Genomic DNA, 19,651 nt, shown 5'->3' with positions numbered 1-19,651 from the left:
ACGTAATTCTACTTTTAGACTTACATCCACAGACACCATCCGTCTGCATGGATCCACCCAACTCTGCGGGGACTCTTGCTAAGTGCAATCAGCTGAACTGAATGACACACATCCATCTGGCATTAAGTAAAATACAGAAAATCTGGTGATTATACAAGTACATTAGAAAGAAAAAGAGGCGTGTCTTTCAGTTAAAATGATTGCACTTAGCGAGAGTACCCAAAGTTGGGTTGATCCATGCAGACCAATGGTGTCTGTGGGAATGGGGTCTAAGTCCGTTCTGTGGTAAACAGTCTCCCATGACTGAACGTACTAGGAGTGAAACATAAACCACTGGCTTTACGACCATGCAGACACGCATGCACATGCAGGGAATACTCACTGCGAGGAGCACAGAAAACCGATGGCTGTTTAATTTGGTCAGCTGGCAACAGAAACACGGAAGAACAGAGTGTTTAGCATCCAAGCAGAATGGAGTGGAGAGGGGCAGATATGCTTACTGTGACTTTTAACCTTGGATTACTATCTGATGTATAACATGGTGCTGGGTTTGGTAGTGGTTTTGGTTGAGACAGAATTTAATGTCACATTGTGTTAGTTATGACAATGATATAAATGTGACAGTGTGTTAACTATGACAGTGTGTTAGGTGTGACATTGTGGTAGCTATGACAGTGTGTTAGGTGTGACAGTGTAATAAATGTGACATTGTGTTAGGTGTGACAGTGTAATAAATGTGACAGTGTGTTAGGTGTGACATTGTGTTAGCTATGACAGTGTGTTAGGTGTGACAGTGTAATAAATGTGACATTGTGTTAGGTGTGACAGTGTAATAAATGTGACAGTGTGTTAGGTGTGACAGTGTGTTAGCTATGACAGTGTGTTAGGTGTGACAGTGTAATTAATGTGACAGTGTGTTAGGTGTGACAGTGTAATAAATGTGACAGTGTGTTAGGTGTGACAGTGTAATAAATGTGACAGTGTGTTAGGTGTGACAGTGTAATAGGTGTGACAATGTGTTAGCTATGACAGTGTGTTAGGTGTGACAGTGTAATAAATGTGACAGTGTGTTAGGTGTGACAGTGTAATAGGTGTGACATTGTGTTAGCTATGACAGTGTGTTAGGTGTGACAGTGTAATAAATGTGACATTGTGTTAGGTGTGACAGTGTAATAAATGTGACAGTGTGTTAGGTGTGACAGTGTAATAAATGTGACAGTGTGTTAGGTGTGACAGTGTAATAAATGTGACAGTGTGTTAGGTGTGACAGTGTAATAAATGTGACAGTGTGTTAGGTGTGACAGTGTAATAAATGTGACAGTGTGTTAGGTGTGACAGTGTAATTAATGTGACAGTGTGTTAGCTATGACAGTGTGTTAGATATGACAGTGTGTTAGGTGTGACAGTGAATTAGCAACAGCAATGTGTTGACTGCAACACAACACTTTGGCTATGTGAAATCAATGAAATGCCTGCAAATTGTAATCTAATTAAACTGACTGTCTGATCACCAAATTACCAAATCAGACACAGTAAGGATATTATAAGAAAATGCTGACTGAATAAGATAAAGAAAGCCAAGACCAATGCAGATACTGCTTCTTGGCTTACTTTTTCAAATATAATAAACTTCCTCTCCAATCTCACAACCTTTGAAAGAAAAAAGTTTCCCTTTCCTGTTTGTCTTATTGCGATGTATGACACCTTTTTGCATTTAAAAGGTCAATATTTACAACTGTTACAATAACGAGATAATCACTGTTATACCTCTTTGTACAGCGTAGTCATGGATCCCTTTAGTTCTTCCCGGAGTTCTATGAGCTGGCGTTTCTCCTGGTCCTGGCGCTGTTTGATGGCGCCAAGTGTCGTCACCAGCTCCAGGATATAACTGTTGAAGTGTTCTATCGTCTTTAGACCATCGTGGTAAAAACTGCAGGAAAAAATGTTTCACATCAGAGGAGTTAAAATATTGCAATTTTTATCTTGTGTGGAGCAAATGAGCATTTTGTCTCAAATGTAAAGGTCAACCAGTCATGCCATTTAGGTAAAAACAGTTAACAGTTTTTGTCAAAAATTTAAATTTCTTTTGAGGTAATCTTTAACTCATTGTCATCTGTGCAAAATACCACTTATTTGCAGAATTCAAGTCAAAAATCTGTGACATTTTACTGATCCAAAAGCAACCTCGGTGTTAACATGTGCCAAGCATGAAAATGTGAACACTATTCTAGATCTTCTTATGAGAGTTTTCTCTATTACTTTGTTTGAGCGTGATAGAATTCCACCATATGTTGCAGGAGATCCACTCCCTTCTTAGTTTTGATTTCATTCACTCTGACCAGATACTGGAAGATAAAGGAAACAATCTAGAATCTGGAAAGTTGAAAATGATCCACATCTATAAAATCATTAAATCGTGAAAATGACAAAAATATTATACACTAGTCCTTTCTTTATTTTTTTGTCTTATCTGCTTTGATAAGAAATGGTATGGGGAAACAGTCAAAACTTACATCACACATTTGTAATTGAAACATCCGTCTTTCTTTCTCCATTTCCTCCGCAATCTGAAAAATTATACCTTATTAATAAACAAAAAAGATAAAATAATTTTTTCTATTCCTGCATGTCATGTCCCCATAATTTTTTTGCTTTTAATCTATTATGTTTTCCATTAAATGTTTTTTCTACTGACCTTCTTTACACATAAGTGAAATATAAACTTTATTCATTTTCTAAAAATTTTCTTTGTATGATGATACAATATCAAAACAAGTGACCTTGACATTGGTTGTATCTGACCTTGACCTTACCTCAGTGACCTTGACCTTACCTCTGGTCCTGAGATTTCTGCCTTATGGAAGCCTGCTTCCTTGGCAATTTTCTTTCTTTCTTGCTCTATTTTTGTACTGAAATTGAGGAATGCAATACATATCAGTGCAAACCTTATGTGTATGGTTTTGTAAAAAATATATATATATTTAAAATTTTTTCGAAAGGTATAGAGTTAAAAGTAATAGTCTTTGATAGACATGAACATTTTATTCCAGGAAGTGAAATTTAAAGTCACATATTCAAGATATCTTCTGTTTTAGATGAGATTCTAATTACAACTCTGTGAACCGTATTTTCAGCAATCTCATTTTGTGACGTTTCTCCAGCCACCAGCCTCTTACACTGTCACTATTCACTTAGAAATCACCTCCGTTTCCTCAGCACAGGTTTAAACTGCCCCCAAGTTTAAGTCTACAGGAAAACCTGTTAGCCTCGGAATTTGAAATCAAACCCAAATTGTGGTGACAGTTTCTTAGACTGGGTACCCATACCTAGATGGCTCTAACAGGATCGATCGATCTCCGAGAGGTTTCTCGCTAAATTGCTTTCAGCTTAAGCGACTTAGATGTATGGCACGCCTTCTGAAGCTGCTAAACCATAATTAATTATCTTCTAACAGCTTCAGTAGGTGTGACAGACATCTAAGCCACTTAAGTTGATTGCAATTTAACAAAAATCCCCTCGGAGATAGATCGATCCACAGTTAGTACGATAGGGTCTGGGAATGGTCCCTTAGAAATAACCTCCATTTTTTCAGTACAGGTTGAAACTGCACTCAAGTTTAAAAGTCTAGCGGACAATTTTAGCCAAGGAATTTGAAATAAAACCCAATGAGTGGTGACCGTTTCTTGTATAGAACCCTCAAAAGATGGCAGAGAAAACAGGAATAGGAGAACCCTGGTTCTGAGCACCTCATCTCTTCCTGAAACGTTCTTTAAAAACACTTTCCAAACAGACCAAGCCAAGATCTGAGCAAAGCTACCCAAGCAAGGCATACATCAAGAAGGCTTACTAGAAGCATCCCTTCTCTAGAAGCTAAGCTGGCTCTAAGCTAGCGACATTGAAATGTTGTGAACTGTTGAAGTTATACCACTGTAGCAGTAACGGCAGCCGACCTGAGCTAACGCTGTTACTAGGACGCATTGTTAGGAAAATAAATATATATCAGACAAGCTTACGAGGTGATTTCTTGTTTTACTTTTTATAACATGCATACATTTCAAAGGACGATACAGCATGTGCTATAAAGCTTCTATGTTAAAAGCATTAATATTTTTCAAAAAGCACTGAGTAAAGATTACTGAAAAATATTTGATCAATTAAACAAGTAATAATGCACTACCTATGCTATATACTTCATGTAGTGTGGTATAAAAATTATCAAATAATAATGATTATATCTGAGCAGAAATAATACGAATGGTTTATTCAAATGCCAGTACTAACAAATGAAAGGAATAACGAATGAGCACGGCACCAAATGAAGTAACTGACTCTATTGTCAGTTTCCTGCAGTATGATTAAAAAAATATACATAGTTCTCCACTTATAAATTTACTTTACTTTTTCGCTAATCTCTTTTATGTAAAATGTAAAATGTTTGTATCGTGTAATGTGCAGCATCATTTGTAATATACTGTTTTGTACATAGTCTGGCTATCTACATATATTTCATGTTTACTTAATGTATAATGAATGTCTTGTGTGTGTTCTTGTGTGTGTGTGTGTGTCTACATATGTATTTTTGATGTCTTTTTGTGAATAAAATATATATATATATATAAATAAGAAACAAATGAGCTCCTCATGAGGGTCAACTTAAAGTAAGCTATCACAAATACTCACAATTTGGACTCGTACTCCTTCCAGGCTTTGTCAAAGGGTTTTTTGAGATCACCTTTCCCTCCTTTCAACTCGCTCTTCACAAAGGAATCAAGTGGAAACATCACAATATTGTTCAGGTTCTGCATCTGAAATAGTCACAGACTGGTTCAACTTCAACTCTGAATTTTTTTTGTTCTTCTGAAATATTTTTTTTTTATAATTTTTTTTTCAAGAAGATTCTTAAATTTTTTCTATTTATAAAAGCAAACTGACTTTATAAAAGTAACTAATATAGTGCAATAAGCTTAATATCTGCCATTGCATTTACCTATTTATTTTCTTGAAGAAACCAGACTTAAATCTTATTTCATATAACTTGCACTTAAATCTAAAGCAACAGGGCTTAAAGGCATAATAACTCTTTGTATGAGACCTATATTTCACAATAAAAACCTTGTGAATAACTAATAGAAATATAATATATTCTGTTTTACCACAAAAACAGAAGTTATAGCTTTTATTCTGATATTTGAACTTGTCTTTAGACCACGCGACCTCCATTGATGTCTATACGTTGTTAAAATCTCTTAAGAGATTTTAACAAAAAACCAAACTTTTTAGAAAAAAACCAGGGACTAACTTTGAATGTAAAAATGGATTCATTAACCATTGGTAAGTATGGGAAAATTGTTGTTTACTCCAGGAAAATTCATTTTTTGGCCGAAACGAAGAGTTATTATTGCTTTAAATCTCTTTTTCTTTTCACTTTACAAAGTGGAACCTGCAGTTTACAAAATAAACCAACTTCAAACTGTTCTTGACAGTGTTAAACACATATCAAATTACCAAGTTTTTCATGAGTGCTGACAACTCCTTTGTGACGACTGCAAACTTGAGAAAGGCGGCCCCTGGAGGACAGAAAAATAAGACATACAGCACCCGTATGGTTATTATCAGTAACAGAGACTAGTTCCTATGTTTATATTAATAATTTAAAGTACGGCTTTAAACTAAGGCCACATTCAGAACAGTGGACTAACTAGTCCGCAGGTCAAATATGGCTGACCCACTTGAATACTTCCCCACGGGATATCTATTCAGTGTCTATTAGCTGATTAGACAACAAGCTTTTGTAGTGGGTCACCATATCTGACCTATGCACTAGTTAGTCCACTGTTCTGAATGTAGCCTAACTTTATGTTTATTTGGTCAGATCTGTTCCGTTGTGGTGAAATTTAAGTTTGATCATTTTCAAGAAATATCTGCATGAAAATTAGCTTTTTTTCCTAAATGAATATATAACGACAAGAGAGTTACAGTGGGCTGAAGGTTGGAATACTGGAAACAAACTTCTGTATTTTATAAATAATTTAAACTCTTTTCAAAAACATGTCCCTTGAACACTGGGAAAAAATCCACAAATGTGTCATACCTATTTCTTGTTCCTGTTCTTTATTCAAGGCATTCCATCCCAGCTTCTCCAGGTTTTCTGCCATATAAAGTTCATTGGCTACGTGCACTGAAATACGAAATCAGGAATTTCACATTTATAGATCATTTGTCTTGTGTAATTATGTAAAAATGTTGTTTTTATAATTGAAAACAGTTCTGTCAGGACTGTCCAGTTTATACATGGAGAAAAAATCCAAATGCAATTAAATATCATTTAAAAAGAAAACAATTCTTACTTTTGTTTGTTTTCCTATTCTTAATATTATTTCATAGACTATACAACTAATTATTTGGCAGAAGCAATGTGATGCACGCAGGACATAGCTGTAGTATTTTGAAATAAACATTTGTTTACACCACGGCCTGCAGACCATTTTGTAGGAAGTCACTGATATATGATAACCCAACCCAGTCATCAATGCCCCTATGATCTTTTTTAATAGACGAGATTAGCATTTGGATAAAATATCAGAAGGGTCATTCCACAAAATTATTTCAGCCCCATCATGATGTTTTGACATTGCTTCTACTGTACATTTGTGTCCAATAGAGGGTATTGTATTGAATAAAGAAGAGAAAATAATTTGACGAGTCAAAATTATGCAAATGTTACACAATGTAGTGTGTGTGTGTGGGTGTGTGTGTGTGTGTGTGTGTGTGGAATAACCATGGGAAAAATGGAACTTCAAATTAGGCAACTTCACAAAACTGATCCATTAAAAGAAAATAAAGAATGGATTCTACAAAATATATATATTTATTGTTACATGAATGGAATGATGCTGACAAGTTTAGGTTACTTACGGTTTCCAGAATTATAAATGGCTTTAATTGACTTCTTCATCTTTATTAGTCCACTCCGGTCAAAATCCAAAGTCTGAAAATAAAAATTTCTACCTTATTACCCTGACTGACGAATATAATTCTTCCACTTTTTAAAATGCATATCTGGGCAACAACGGATGATGAAAAAAAGTTTGATTCAAGTACATTTTTCTGATTAAAAGAAAAAGGTTTGAGTTGTATCAAATGTCAATGCAGCTTGTAAAAATCTTCATGAAAGTGTGACAAGGGCCTGGAATGTTGTGCTTAACATTTATAATTCTCTCTATCTTATGATCATTCTTACTTACTTGTATGTATCGCCCATTTATCTTCTAAGCCAGACACACAAAAAAATTCTTTCCAATCATTTTAATATTCCACCATGTATTTTTTAACAAAGAAAAACAGTGCTATGATTCTCCACCACAAAAACACTTCCATCATTTTTATTAGTCATCCACTATACCAGTCTCAACTATAACACCCTAGTGCCCTTGCTCAGGATAACAATGATGAGGATATTTTCCAATCAATCCTAACATCTATCCTCACTCCGGGGCCATGAAGTTTGAACCACAGATCTGCCACGTCCTAATAACTCCTGAATTACGATTTCTTATCACCCTGTAAAAAGTCTCCCTTAAAGATATGAACTGAGGCAAAAGTCATACCAGAGTAAGTCAAGTATTTGCCAAGACAAATTCTGAATTTGTAATCAAATCAATTAATGATTTAATAAAATGTCCCCACATCAAAATAGGTCCTCAGTGAAAATGGATTTCAAAATTTGGCAATATAAAACTTGACAGTAAGCACTGGTTGGGTTAGACAGCCCTGCCTGTGGATGATAAGTGTAAAGATGGCCCTGGTTATGGATGATGGTGATGATAAAATAAAGATGGCTGGTCTTATCAGTAAAGTGCACTGGGAGCAGACAAACCATATAATTTAATAGTGAACACACACTAGCTCTCTCCATGGTCAATATATATGTAGACAGATTATACAGCAAATGACGAAATTTTTATGGTAACCTACAAACCTCAAAAAATCTCAATTTCTTTGTAAGTGATTTATAGCAGTTTACACATTGGATTGGGATCTGTAGGAAGTTTATTACAGTTTACACTTTGGATCTGGATCTGTAGGAAATTTATTACAGTTTACACTTTGGATCTTGAATTGCAAACAAAAAGAGACACTTTATGGCATTTTTGTGGTCTTCTCTTGTTTATCTCAGACAGCATATTACTAGTACTCAGATTTCCTCTATAAACAATGACTATTAATACTTCTTCAAAAAAATTGCAGCTTGTTACCAACTATCAAGCAAAGTTACTAGCACCAACTACATTTTCCAGCCTTTTTTTGCCTGGATCATCTTTCAACCCAGAGATTATTTAATACACCCATTGCCTGGGGTCCATCTTCTTCAGTACGGTAATAACTATCTTATCCTGCAGGCAGACGTGTTGTGTGCTCTCTTTGTCTTAAACACTGTTATAACAGATAACCCAATTTGAACCAGTTAAGGAAAAGAGAACACCCAGAAATACGGAAGAGCCCACTGTTATCAGTTAAAAAACCTTATCATTAATTGTGGCAAGGAAATTGGGAAGATTGACAACGACTGGGTTCCAATACCTAGATCGATTTAACAGGATCAATCCATCTCCAAGGGTTTCTTGGCTAAATAGCTTATGGATCCATCTCCCAAGTGTTTTTTTTTTTTTTTTTCGCTAAAATGCTTTCAGGTTAAATGGCTAAGATGTCTGACAGCCCTACTATAACAACAATTAATTACCTCCTAGCAGCTTCAGTAGGCTTAAGTTGATTGCAATTTAGCAAGAATCTCCTAGGAGATAGATCGATCCACAGTAAGTACCACAGGGTCTGGGAATGGTCCCTAGTAGAGCCCGAGACTAGTGGAAGAGTCTGGTTATCAGTTCAGCTAGTTAATCTATAATTTTGGCAAGGCTCTATGGAGATGGATCTCTCTCTCCTGAGCAGGATTTGTTACGAACACCATACGCCAACAATCAATACAGAGCACTTACGGTTTCCCCAAGAGGATATCAACTGAGAATTTCAGAGTTCTCCAGCACCTTTAAGCTTACAAGTACTGTCTTGGTTTAATAGCAGATCGCAGACTACCATCGTGAAATGTTGGTCATGAATCAGCTTTCAACAGGGATTTTGACAGCATAACATACTGCTGCAGCAGTGATTTGATATTTTTATTGTACTTGTTTTTTTTTTATTATTATTATTATACTTGTTTTACATTAATTGTGATGTAACTACCCTAAATCTTTCTAAAACCAATCATATTTCTGTGATCTGATCACAGCTCCTTTTTCACCATGACCAAAACATCACCTTCTACTAGTAATTATTTGAAACAAAACATATAAAGGCAGACACCAAAAATCGCCAAAACAGGAAATAACTCGAGAGATTTTTCTTTGGCTATGATTTTCTCTTTGCCGATTCAATATTTTTACTCAAAATTCAAGTTTTGTCCAGGACAAATTTCTGCCTAAGTGAGCTGACCTCCCTCCCCTCCCACCTGGCACTGATTTATATCCTCCACAACAAAACATGTCTTCTGCAGCCTGCAGATCTACACTGATATACTAGTATATACCTCCTGAACTAACACATGAGAGAGAGAGAGAGAGAGAGAGAGAGAGAGAGAGAGAGAAGGAAAGAAAAAAGAGAAAAGAGAGAGAAAGAGAGAGGGAGGGAAGGAAAGGAAAAACAAAAAAAGGAAGTGATGGAGAGAGAGAGAGAAAGACAAAGAGAGAAGAGAAGAGAAGGAAGGAGGAAAGGAAAGTGAACAGAGAGAGAGAGAGAGAGGGAGAGAGAGAGAATATGACCAACCGACTAAAAAAATACAAGACATACGACAGGCCTGTAGCCAGGGGGAAGGGGGGGTTCGAAAGAACTGCCCATTTTGCCAGGAAAAGGTCCATTTGGGTAACATTTGATCTAAGTACACATATAGACTTCATTGTACAAAAGGTCCACTTTTTTAGAAAAAGAACCACCCCTTTGAATTTGCGGGCTACAGGCCAGTACGAGTATCTGTTTCACTCATTTCAAAATATTTCCACTGCAGTAGCTACATGCTGATTTGGCCGGAGATAATTCAGTCAATGTTACAGATGAGTTATAGCCGTAGACTTTTTCTCAATAAATCACGACGGAGCGTATCTAGGGTTTCAGGGGTCAGGACAACATTACAGATCTATTGCTCCAGGAGATTGCATGCAAACTGTCAATCATTATCACATGGTGAGTTACAGCACCACAACTTTACTGCATTAACAGACTCACACTGTTAGTTCTGACTCATAAATGATACTGTATATATATACATTTCTCATTAAAAATATTGACATGAAACAAATCCATGTATGTACACGCCCCCCTCCTGTGAAATAACATGCACTGGTACTCCCACTGAGTCAATGGACGCTAATTATTGGAAATATTCTAAAACAGGGTTGATCACTACACAACAAAAGAGCAGCTCACAGAACAAAGCAGGGACCATTAATACTATTATTATCAGGATCAATACAACTGTTCAGTCACTATGAATCATGTATGATCCAGAGAAGAGCTTCACACTGGGAGCAGGGTTTTTCCAACAGAGTGACTTACAAGACAAATGCTTTAACTTTTGCAATTAACTCTTGCAGACGCAGCCTCCCATTTTATTTCCATTTCAATATTTTAGTTGTATGCATATAAACGGATTACTCTAGACTTCAGTAAAAACGAGATTATCTTCCCTTTAATCTATTATCTCAACAAATCATTGAAAAATTCATTTTCACGACTTGTTGGCATCGCAATCAAGGCAACTGCAGCAAACAGGTGCAATGTTAATATAGAGAGCGAGGAAATCTGAGTCCCTGTAAAAAATATTTTCAAGTGATTATTGAGGAATTTCATACACACCTCTTCAAGCCCTGCTACTGTGTTGCGGCACTGCCCCATCTTACTGACGAACGCAGAGGTCGTGGGGGAGTGGAAATCCTCCCACGTTTCTGCCAGGAATTCTGGCACCGACAGCACGTCAGGCATCGTGACGTCAGATGCACGCGCAGCCCGAGGTTTAAGTATTAATTCCTGCGAGATTGAATCCCACTTCCCATTCTCGATTTCAAAGTAGCTTCGTCACGGAGCGAATTATATTTTTGCAGAATCTTTGAGAGTTATTTCAAGTATCATATAATCTGTTAACTAAGAAATGTATTTCATTTTATTTTGGCGTTAAGAATAATCTTTATATGTAAAATGGAATTTTTTTTCACAATAACTTGAGGAAATATTTTTAAGCCAGTTGCTGCGGACTTGACATATCCCACAATTCCGTGCAATTCGCGGCAAGGTTTGTAAACAGAGCACTTTCTATTTGTCAAATTTCCTGTTTATTCAGATTAGTCACTTGCCACATTTAAAAAATAAAAATTTGGGAAAGATTCACAAAATTATTGGCACGTTGAAGGGTTATTCAAATGTTAGATGAAAAGAATTATTGCGAAAAGAAATTTAAATATGTTTGATGCAGAATCCTAATACAGTCAAAAAAAAATCATGCCTGCCTCTTATTGTAATTTACACTTTTAATATAGTTCTGTATTCCAATATATCTAGAATGCACGGCAGAATTTGAGAGCCGTTTAAGACACATCCAGTGTTTGTTTTTGATTGCAGACCAAGCAACAAAATGCCTGGCAATCACCAAGCCCGCTTCGCCGTGGTTGACCAAGCTCTGGAAAAGCTGGATAAAGTGAAAGACTACATCACAGTTGGAATGGAGACCGTTATAGACGTGACACAAGACTTTGTGCAGTGTGACAAAGGTGTGATCATACAGTGATAAATGTGATAACTACATTCTGGCGTTAACTTGAGAAGAGAGGGGGGAGAGATGGTCAATTAATGAAAAGAGCCCACAGTGAGATGTGCAGTTGGCTGTAATTGACCAGTGTAACAGTTTATAAGTAAATAACAACAACACATATAGTTGAGGTCAGAAAGAACCCTCTAGATTATCTGTTAACAGCTAGCTCACAGCGATATCTAGCTAACAGTGATAGTTATAGGGTATTAGAGCTGATACCTCTGTTTAGACCAGGGTTAACATCCCATGCTGCAATGTATTGTCTGTTGATAACTCATGCATTGTGTTCAAGTAACGCAATCCATGTATAAAAGAGGGGCGTAACCAGTTGTTAAAAATTGTTACTTTTGGTAATGTCCGATTCTTTCTGAGCTCAAGGGTATCTAGACTAACGGGTTTTAGGAAGAATCATCAACACTCCCTAGACTTCAGATCGCATGACTGATGTTAACATTACATTCCAAAGATTTAGTGCTTAAAATACTTCTAATCATTTTGTGATGTGGAAAGTCTTGATGTTCATATATTGATGGTTTATATTTAGGTGAGAGCACGGATAAAGAGAATGAGTTAAAAGACATGATGCTGCAGTATATAAGCATGGAGGCTGAGCTTCAGCATTTCCTCTCCGCAGTTGATCACGTCAAAACTCAGGTAAACTGGAACCTGTCTTCTCTTGTCAAAGTGACATCTTGTGGTCTTGTAGAAAATATCAGTACTGTAAGCTTTTTTTTTTTTTTTTTTTGGTTCTGGAATAATTTTTTTTTAGATTGGGTCAAATAACTTGCATAAATTGCGTTTGTGCTATACTTTGTGCTCTTTTATTCAATTTCACTGTATTTTGTACATTTCTATGAGCAGCATTCTTTGATAAAAAAAGGATTGGATTAGATTTACACAAGAAAATGTAACAGTTACATATGTACAACTCTCTTTGCTTATGAACAGAGGATTGTCAAACAGTTAGTGTGTTATAAATATGGGTGTTTTTCAAATTAATTCACCTCTTTATTCAAATTCTTGTGTAAGTTTGTGTAAGTACCCATAGAACAGTATGCTTACTCATTGTTAAGTAATTCCTTTTGACCACCCCAGAGCACTGGTGACACGGTGGGCATGGCGGACATGTTGGACAGAGAATTCACTGAGAGGAAAAAGACAATAGACCCTGCCAGGTTACAGGAACACATCAAATATAAAGATCTGAATCAGAAGATATGGGACACACTTCACCCAGGTGAGGCTCTGCCAGAAGTACTCTTAACTGGTGTCACATTTTCTAGTTACCCCTTTTGGAACCGTTACATTATTACTGGCGACCTGATCACTAAACTTTTCTATTTGGCTTTTGAGAACCATTCCATGTAATGTTCCTTTTTACTGTCAGAGACATTGACAAGCATGCTGTCATTCTCTTCCATCCCCCCCCCCCCCCCCCACCCCTCCCAAATCACCTGTAAATGTTCAAAGTCATCCTATCTGGGCTTTCCAACTAAGTCACATTTTCCTTAAGAATAAGCAATATTTTCTTACTCAGGGATCTTTGCTTGACTGGGATATTTTATACCATTTTCAATTAAATCATTTCGTTGTATGTTGAACCACCATGTCTCCCTATACATTTTTGAAGAAAATGTACTTACATCAGGTGGTTATTGGAGGGGTCGGAACATTTCTCAAATGAAGAAGAATATAAGAATATATACTAAAATATAATATATATATTTTAAGAATGTATACTAATGTTAGGTAGTAATTTGAAGGGTTGGAACATTTTGAAGGTATTAGTTGGAAAATATAAGTAGGTTTGAAGGATTGACATAGACTGATAAAAAGTATGAGTAAGGATGTTCTCAAATGAAGATGGAATACCTTTTCATGTTTCTTTCTATTGTCCAGATGAGTTAATGCCAGAGCAGGCCAGCCTTGACCTTGATGATGATGACCTTGCCATGACCCAGCAAGTGGTGGTCACCAAGTGTCCGTACACGGGTCAAGAGATGATCAACCCCATGAGGAACAAATTGTGTGATCACAGATATGACAGAGCCGCCGTAGAGGAGATGCTGAAGAAGAGAGGCAGCAGAGCCAAGTAAGTACACAGCTAACACAATGTTGAAGATGAGAGGTGACAGAGCCAAGTAAGTACACAGCTAACACAATGTTGAAAATGAGGGGTGACAACCAAGTTAGTATACAGCTAACACTTCCACACACACCATTTAAGGGATTTAATCTTAGGTCTGAGATTTATTTGCAAGGCCCCTGCAGCGATGGCCCGCATGTATGCGTTGAGGCCATCAGGGAATTAGTCGGCTTGCTTTTAAGTGAGTCGGCCATATTTAGTCAGTGGATCAGTTTGTCCAGGGATCAACTTTTAGTGAATGCCCTCTATGTCAATTTCTCCCCTCAGTGGAGGCGGGAAGCCATCAGGGAATTAGTCTGCGCTACTTTTAACTGTCTATGTCTCCCCTCAGGTGCCCGGTGGCGGGATGTGCCAACACTAAACCCATCAGCCAGGACGACCTGGAGGAAGACAATAAATTCAAACGATACATAGAAACTAAGAACAGACAGGAAGGAAAGAGGACAAAGCGACCAGGAAGAGGGGCATTTAATGTGTGACAGCTCATGAACTTGGAATTCCAAGTGAGAGTCATCAGGGTGCTAGATTTGTTCAGTGTCAACCAAGGTTTTGTCAACACTGAGAACACAAGAGGAAGCTGTGGATATATTTTTTAAATGCTGCTGACTGCGAAAGGACATTGTGGGACCATTCTCACAGATAATTGGATCGATCTATCTCCCTGGGGAATCTCACTAAATTGCTGTCAACTTGACCGGCATAAATGTCTGTCACGCCTAGTAAAGTTGTTAGGGGGTAATTATCTTGACCTCTAGCTGATTTGGTGGGCATGACAGACATTTAAGCCAGTTAGATGATAGCATTTTAGTGAGACTCCTCACGGAGTTAGGTCGATCCAGATGGATCAATCTAGGTATGGGAACCCAGTCTATGACTAAAAGAGATTAAGGAAAGTGACACTTATCACGTGTAGTAAGATACTGTAGTGGTGCATGGAGTTTATGTTATGACATGGTCCTGGTGAACTGTCGCAGGACTTAATTTATTCTTCCATTTTTTAGGGGGCAACCCAAACCAGTAAATGAGAGTCACTGGTGGTAATAGGACGATGACAGAAATCTTGGAATGAAAATGAAAAAAATTGAGACTGAATAGCACCATTTGGTGACTTCCTCACTTAATTTTTTCAGTTTTTATATTGACAGAATTTCATTCTCTGTATAACTTTTTTACAATGGTATAAATTCAAGGTGGGATATGTTAAAAATTGTTGATATAAGTATGCCATTAGAACTGTGCTAATTTTGGAGGCAGATGCAGATACCTCTGTACGTCACTGTATTCAATAGGAAGGGCAATTAGACTTGGATGTGGGATAATTCACGGAGTTATGTGGCAAGGCATGATGATGTATGAAAAATTTTAGATGCTATTTAGGTTTTGAAGTGACCTATTGGTTTCTTAATGCTATCCAATTCAAAAATAAAGGGAAACTGCCAAAATTATATATAGATTAAAATGATGTGTTGTAAATTGCTGATTGAATTCTGTAGTGCAAATTGGTAAATGTGTAGAAAAATATTGTATCCGGGAAAAACATCAACATCCGACTTTTGCTTAAAGAATTTGGGCATGCTCTCAGGGGCGTATACAGCGATATTTTCTGACAGTCTTCCAAATTATCTTTGTTGATCCATCCTCCATTTTGACCGTCCTCCGACAGAAAAAATTAGATACCGTCAATGTAAACTTGAAAATCTGACCGTCTTCCGGAAGACCTAGAAGACCCTGGCTCTCAAGCCGCCTTCCCAGGTACATTGGAATATACAAATACCCAGTTTGCTGGCTAAAAAAAGAACACGGTTTTTTGTTTTGACCACAGTGCTTCTACAGGCCTAAAAATGCACCCGATAGCAATCATTTCAACAGCTGCGGGAGTTAGTTTATGATATTTGATTTTGTAAGTCCACTTCCTCAACTGAAGTCCATTACACTGTAGGTCGTTTGGGAAAATACGTCTAGAAGTGAAAATGCTATTCCATTTTTGCGAGTGAAAAATACCTATATTAGGAATGCTATAAACTAATTACAATAATTATAATTACTTTTGGTTCAGCCAACTTCATATTCCGTGCCATTGTGTTATAATTTGAATTTAGAGACTGGACCTTTTTTCCTTTCAATGTTATGAGCTGGCGAGCCCATACAAGCAGTCAAACTGACGGTTACTCTCTTGTGACCTTGACTGTTATTATTTTACACAAAGCAAAGGATAGCTTGGAGAGTGCTTATGGACATTTCAAATGTATTAAAAGTAATTAACGGACCCAAGGTGGAAGTACCAATAGATAGTTTCACAGCAATTTCATATTAACCAAGCCCATCCAAGGTAGTTATATGAATGCAGACGGATGTAAAGATGTAAGACAATTTTGACTGTTTGACTTGCTGATACTGTGAGAGTAAAGTGAAATGAATTAAAATGTTTTCTCTATTTGTTGTGCTTCTGCTGACAATTCAGAATAAATAACATATCGATCTGTCTGTCCATCTATACATTTTGTGTGCTAAGTGTATCCAATATTGAACTGGATGGCGATATGCACTAGTAACAGTGTGTAAAACCCCTCTGTTACTGACAATACCAAACATTAAATTTTCATAGCATCGATATCATCTCTTTGAAATGATTAAATGATCAAAACCATATTTACCACTCTTTGGAAGAGATCCTTTAGAGCTGCATTAAAATAAATCGTTTAAACTTTTCCCAAGTGCCGTATTAGTTTTTCTGTTAGTGGCATTAATTTATATATTTCAAGAACTCCGGACTTCGTTTCAAATTGTTATGATAGAATCTTACAAAAGTGGTTACAAAAAAAAAAAAAAAAAAAAAAAGCATTTCAACCTAATCACACACTGAGTGTAAGTGGTTGTCAGTACAACGTCATTGCAAACAGGGTTTTTGTCATTGATCGAGTTTAACGGACCGTCACCTTAGATCTGTACATCGAGGTTGTTTCTGGTTTCAGACCATTTTACTCCCAACTAAAAAAAATGAACAATAAATGTACAATAGAATAAAGTTTAGTGCAAGAAAATGACCCCTGCAAAAACGAGTTGGAGACCCTGCGCATAATTGAGAAATCGAGAAAGAAAAGTTCCAACCCGTACCTAAGGGCGCTGTTTGCTCTCCAAAACATCAAAAAGTTTTCGGGGCCCTTGAGCAGACCCAAACCTCACGCATAGTGGGCGATGGTCAGCTTTCCGAACACCTCCCCCCCCCTTCCGGCTTTAAAGAATCTTGGATCTGCCCCTGTTTAGTTCATATTTATATGCTACAAATGCCTATGAATATTAGACGAGTTGTATTTTGCTTGGGGAGTGCACCAGACATGTTGAGTATCATTTACGAAATCTGAATGTGCTTCGCGTCCAGGGTCAAGTCAGGGGTGATAGGGAGCCCATTCTTTAGACGCTCTAAGAGTGAGCTACTTAGCTTTACGGTATGTCCAGTTCACAGATTTCGACTAGGTACAGAATAGACTCAATCCAGAGAGTGCCAGCACCCAGTTCACATAGGGAAAGAAAAGCCTTTGCTAACCAAACTACTGGTGTCTAGATTTCCAAGGTGTGTTTGCACCACTAGGATCATGGAAGTATGCTAGTAATGGGTATGAGGTAAATGAGATTCTGAGCCATGCCTTTGCCTTAGATTCGTCATTCTTTATATTGCTCATTAATTTTCTTTAAAAAAAAACCTTCGTTTTGCTTATTATATGATTTTCTCTTTGAAAACTATTATGTTGTTTAGTATTCCAATCAATGTTTGTTTCAATAACATTGATGTTTGTTGTAATAATTAGCTTTAAAGGTGGATTTTATCATTGCTAGATAGAAGCTTGCTTATGAAAAGCCTTTCATCTGGGCAAATTTCATAGTTTCCTGTTAATTATTAGCAAGGATATATTTGTAAAATAATATTTTCATTTTTCAGATCCACTGCGTGGAGAAAGCCACTTAGAACTGTGTTGCAGTTATATTTCTGCTAGATAAATTTCAGCTGAAAACTAAAGTGGATGGCCTTGAAGAAATATTAATTTAGATGATGTGCTCCCATTATTTTGTCCATAGAAATACCAGCTTTATCTGAACATATATGCTTCTTTGTTCGGCACAAGCAGGCAAGGACAAATATGAACAAAAACTGCTCCCCTTGAAAGTCTCATAAGAGACTCTCATCGCTCATAAGACCTTATGTTGATGAAGGACATGGTGTTATTTCAGCCAGTGACATGCACACATCTTTGTCTTCATCTGGAGTTATCAGAGACTGCCATGCAGCTGTTGTGGAAAATTGGGAAAGGTGCACAGTCACTGTGAATTTTCACTGCATAGGTGACAGGTCCTATATCAGGTGCCTTAAGCCAAGATAGTGTTCCAGTTGGTTGGGGACTGAAGCAAGTTGGAGGATAAAAAGATTCTCTGGTCAAGTCATTTCTCCTCAGTGAATTTGAGAAAGGAATTACATCAGAAATGAAGGGATATCCAACTGATGCCTTTCAAGAAATAATGAATAAAAACAAACAAGAAACTGTTCAGCAAGGCATTATGGTTATTTTTCATGTTTAAATATTATAACTGATCTACCGATTAAATATGGCAGACCAAACTTATAAGCAGCTCTGCTTAATCCTCTGATTATCTCTCCACTTCCACACACACCATTTAACGGATTAAATCTTAGCTCTGAGTTTTATTTGCAAGGCTTTTGCAGCGATGGCCCGCGTGTATGCGTGGAGGCCATCAGGAAATTAGTCGGCTTGCTTTTAAGTGAGTCGGCTATATTTAGTCATCAGATCAGTTAGTCCAGGGATCATGTTGCTGTGGCTGTAGATGTGTAGACAAATATTGTATCCGGGAAACACATCAACAGCTGACTTTTGCTTAAAGAATTTTGGCTTAGCTAAAAAAAGAACGCAGTTTTTTTTTTTTTTGTTTTGTTTTGACCACAGTGCTTCTTCTGGCCTAAAAATGCACGTGATAGCGATCATTTCAACAGCTGCGGGAGTTAGTTTGTGATATTTGCTTTTGTAAGTCGACTTCCTCATCTAAAGTCTATTACACTGTAGGACGTTTGGAAAAATACGTCTAGAAGTGAAAATGCTATTTCATTTTTGCAAGTGAAAAATGCCTATATTAGGAATGCAATTAACTAATTACAATAATTATAATTACTTTTGGTTCCGCCAACTTCATATTCCGTGTTATTGTGTTATAGTTTGAATTTAGATACTGGACCTATTTACCTTTCAATTTTATGAGCTGACTAGCCAATACAAGCAGTCAAACTGACGGTTACTCTTTTGTGACCTTGACCGCTATTATTTTACCCAAAGCAAAGGAAAGCTTGGAGAGCACTTATGGGCATTTCAAATGAATTAAAAAATTATTAACGAACCCAAGGTGGAAGTAACAATAGATAGTTTCACAGCAATTTCATATTAACCAAGCCCATCCAAGGTAGTTATATGAATGCAGACGGATGTAAAGATGTAAGTCAATTTTGACTGCTTGACTTGCTGATACTGTGAGAGAAAATTGAAATGAATTAAAATATTTTCCCTATTACATAAGATATCGATCTGTCTGTCCATCTATGCATTGTGTGTGTTGAGTGTATCCAATATTGAACTGGATGGTGATATGGA

The 19,651-nt window shown here is 36.9% G+C and overlaps 2 protein-coding genes across 6 annotated transcripts in view; one reads left to right on the top strand and one right to left on the bottom strand.

Annotated features, from left to right (window-relative positions):
• LOC106154966 (arf-GAP with SH3 domain, ANK repeat and PH domain-containing protein 2) overlaps positions 1–11,131 on the bottom strand; it is a 29,168-nt gene extending 18,037 nt beyond the window's left edge. For all 5 annotated transcript variants that reach the window (XM_087018983.1, XM_087018984.1, XM_087018986.1 and 2 more), the window contains exons 1-9: positions 10,906–11,131; positions 6,916–6,988; positions 6,092–6,178; positions 5,506–5,567; positions 4,681–4,805; positions 2,834–2,909; positions 2,514–2,567; positions 2,260–2,345; positions 1,768–1,930 (exon numbers count right to left, since the gene is read on the bottom strand). In XM_087018983.1, the coding sequence (XP_086875109.1) occupies positions 1,768–1,930; positions 2,260–2,345; positions 2,514–2,567; positions 2,834–2,909; positions 4,681–4,805; positions 5,506–5,567; positions 6,092–6,178; positions 6,916–6,988; positions 10,906–11,031 (852 nt within the window). In that variant the 5' untranslated portion in view covers positions 11,032–11,131. The remainder of the gene's footprint in view (positions 1–1,767; positions 1,931–2,259; positions 2,346–2,513; positions 2,568–2,833; positions 2,910–4,680; positions 4,806–5,505; positions 5,568–6,091; positions 6,179–6,915; positions 6,989–10,905) is intronic.
• Positions 11,132–11,159: 28 nt separating this feature from the next.
• LOC106154967 (E3 SUMO-protein ligase NSE2-like) lies at positions 11,160–16,423 on the top strand. Its single transcript, XM_013529540.2, has 6 exons — positions 11,160–11,338; positions 11,665–11,813; positions 12,399–12,508; positions 12,950–13,091; positions 13,754–13,946; positions 14,332–16,423. Exons 2-6 carry the CDS (start codon positions 11,678–11,680, stop codon positions 14,477–14,479), a joined length of 729 nt encoding a protein of 242 aa, XP_013384994.1. The 5' UTR covers positions 11,160–11,338; positions 11,665–11,677; the 3' UTR covers positions 14,480–16,423.
• The last annotated feature ends 3,228 nt before the right edge of the window (positions 16,424–19,651 follow it).

Source organism: Lingula anatina, chromosome 8, assembly GCF_051362555.1.
Source record: "Lingula anatina isolate TDL-2025a chromosome 8, LinAna3.0, whole genome shotgun sequence".
In the NCBI taxonomy this organism is placed as follows: domain Eukaryota; kingdom Metazoa; phylum Brachiopoda; class Lingulata; order Lingulida; family Lingulidae; genus Lingula; species Lingula anatina.
The sequence above is the reverse complement of the archived record's forward strand: the minus strand, read 5'-3'. Positions and strand labels throughout refer to the sequence as shown.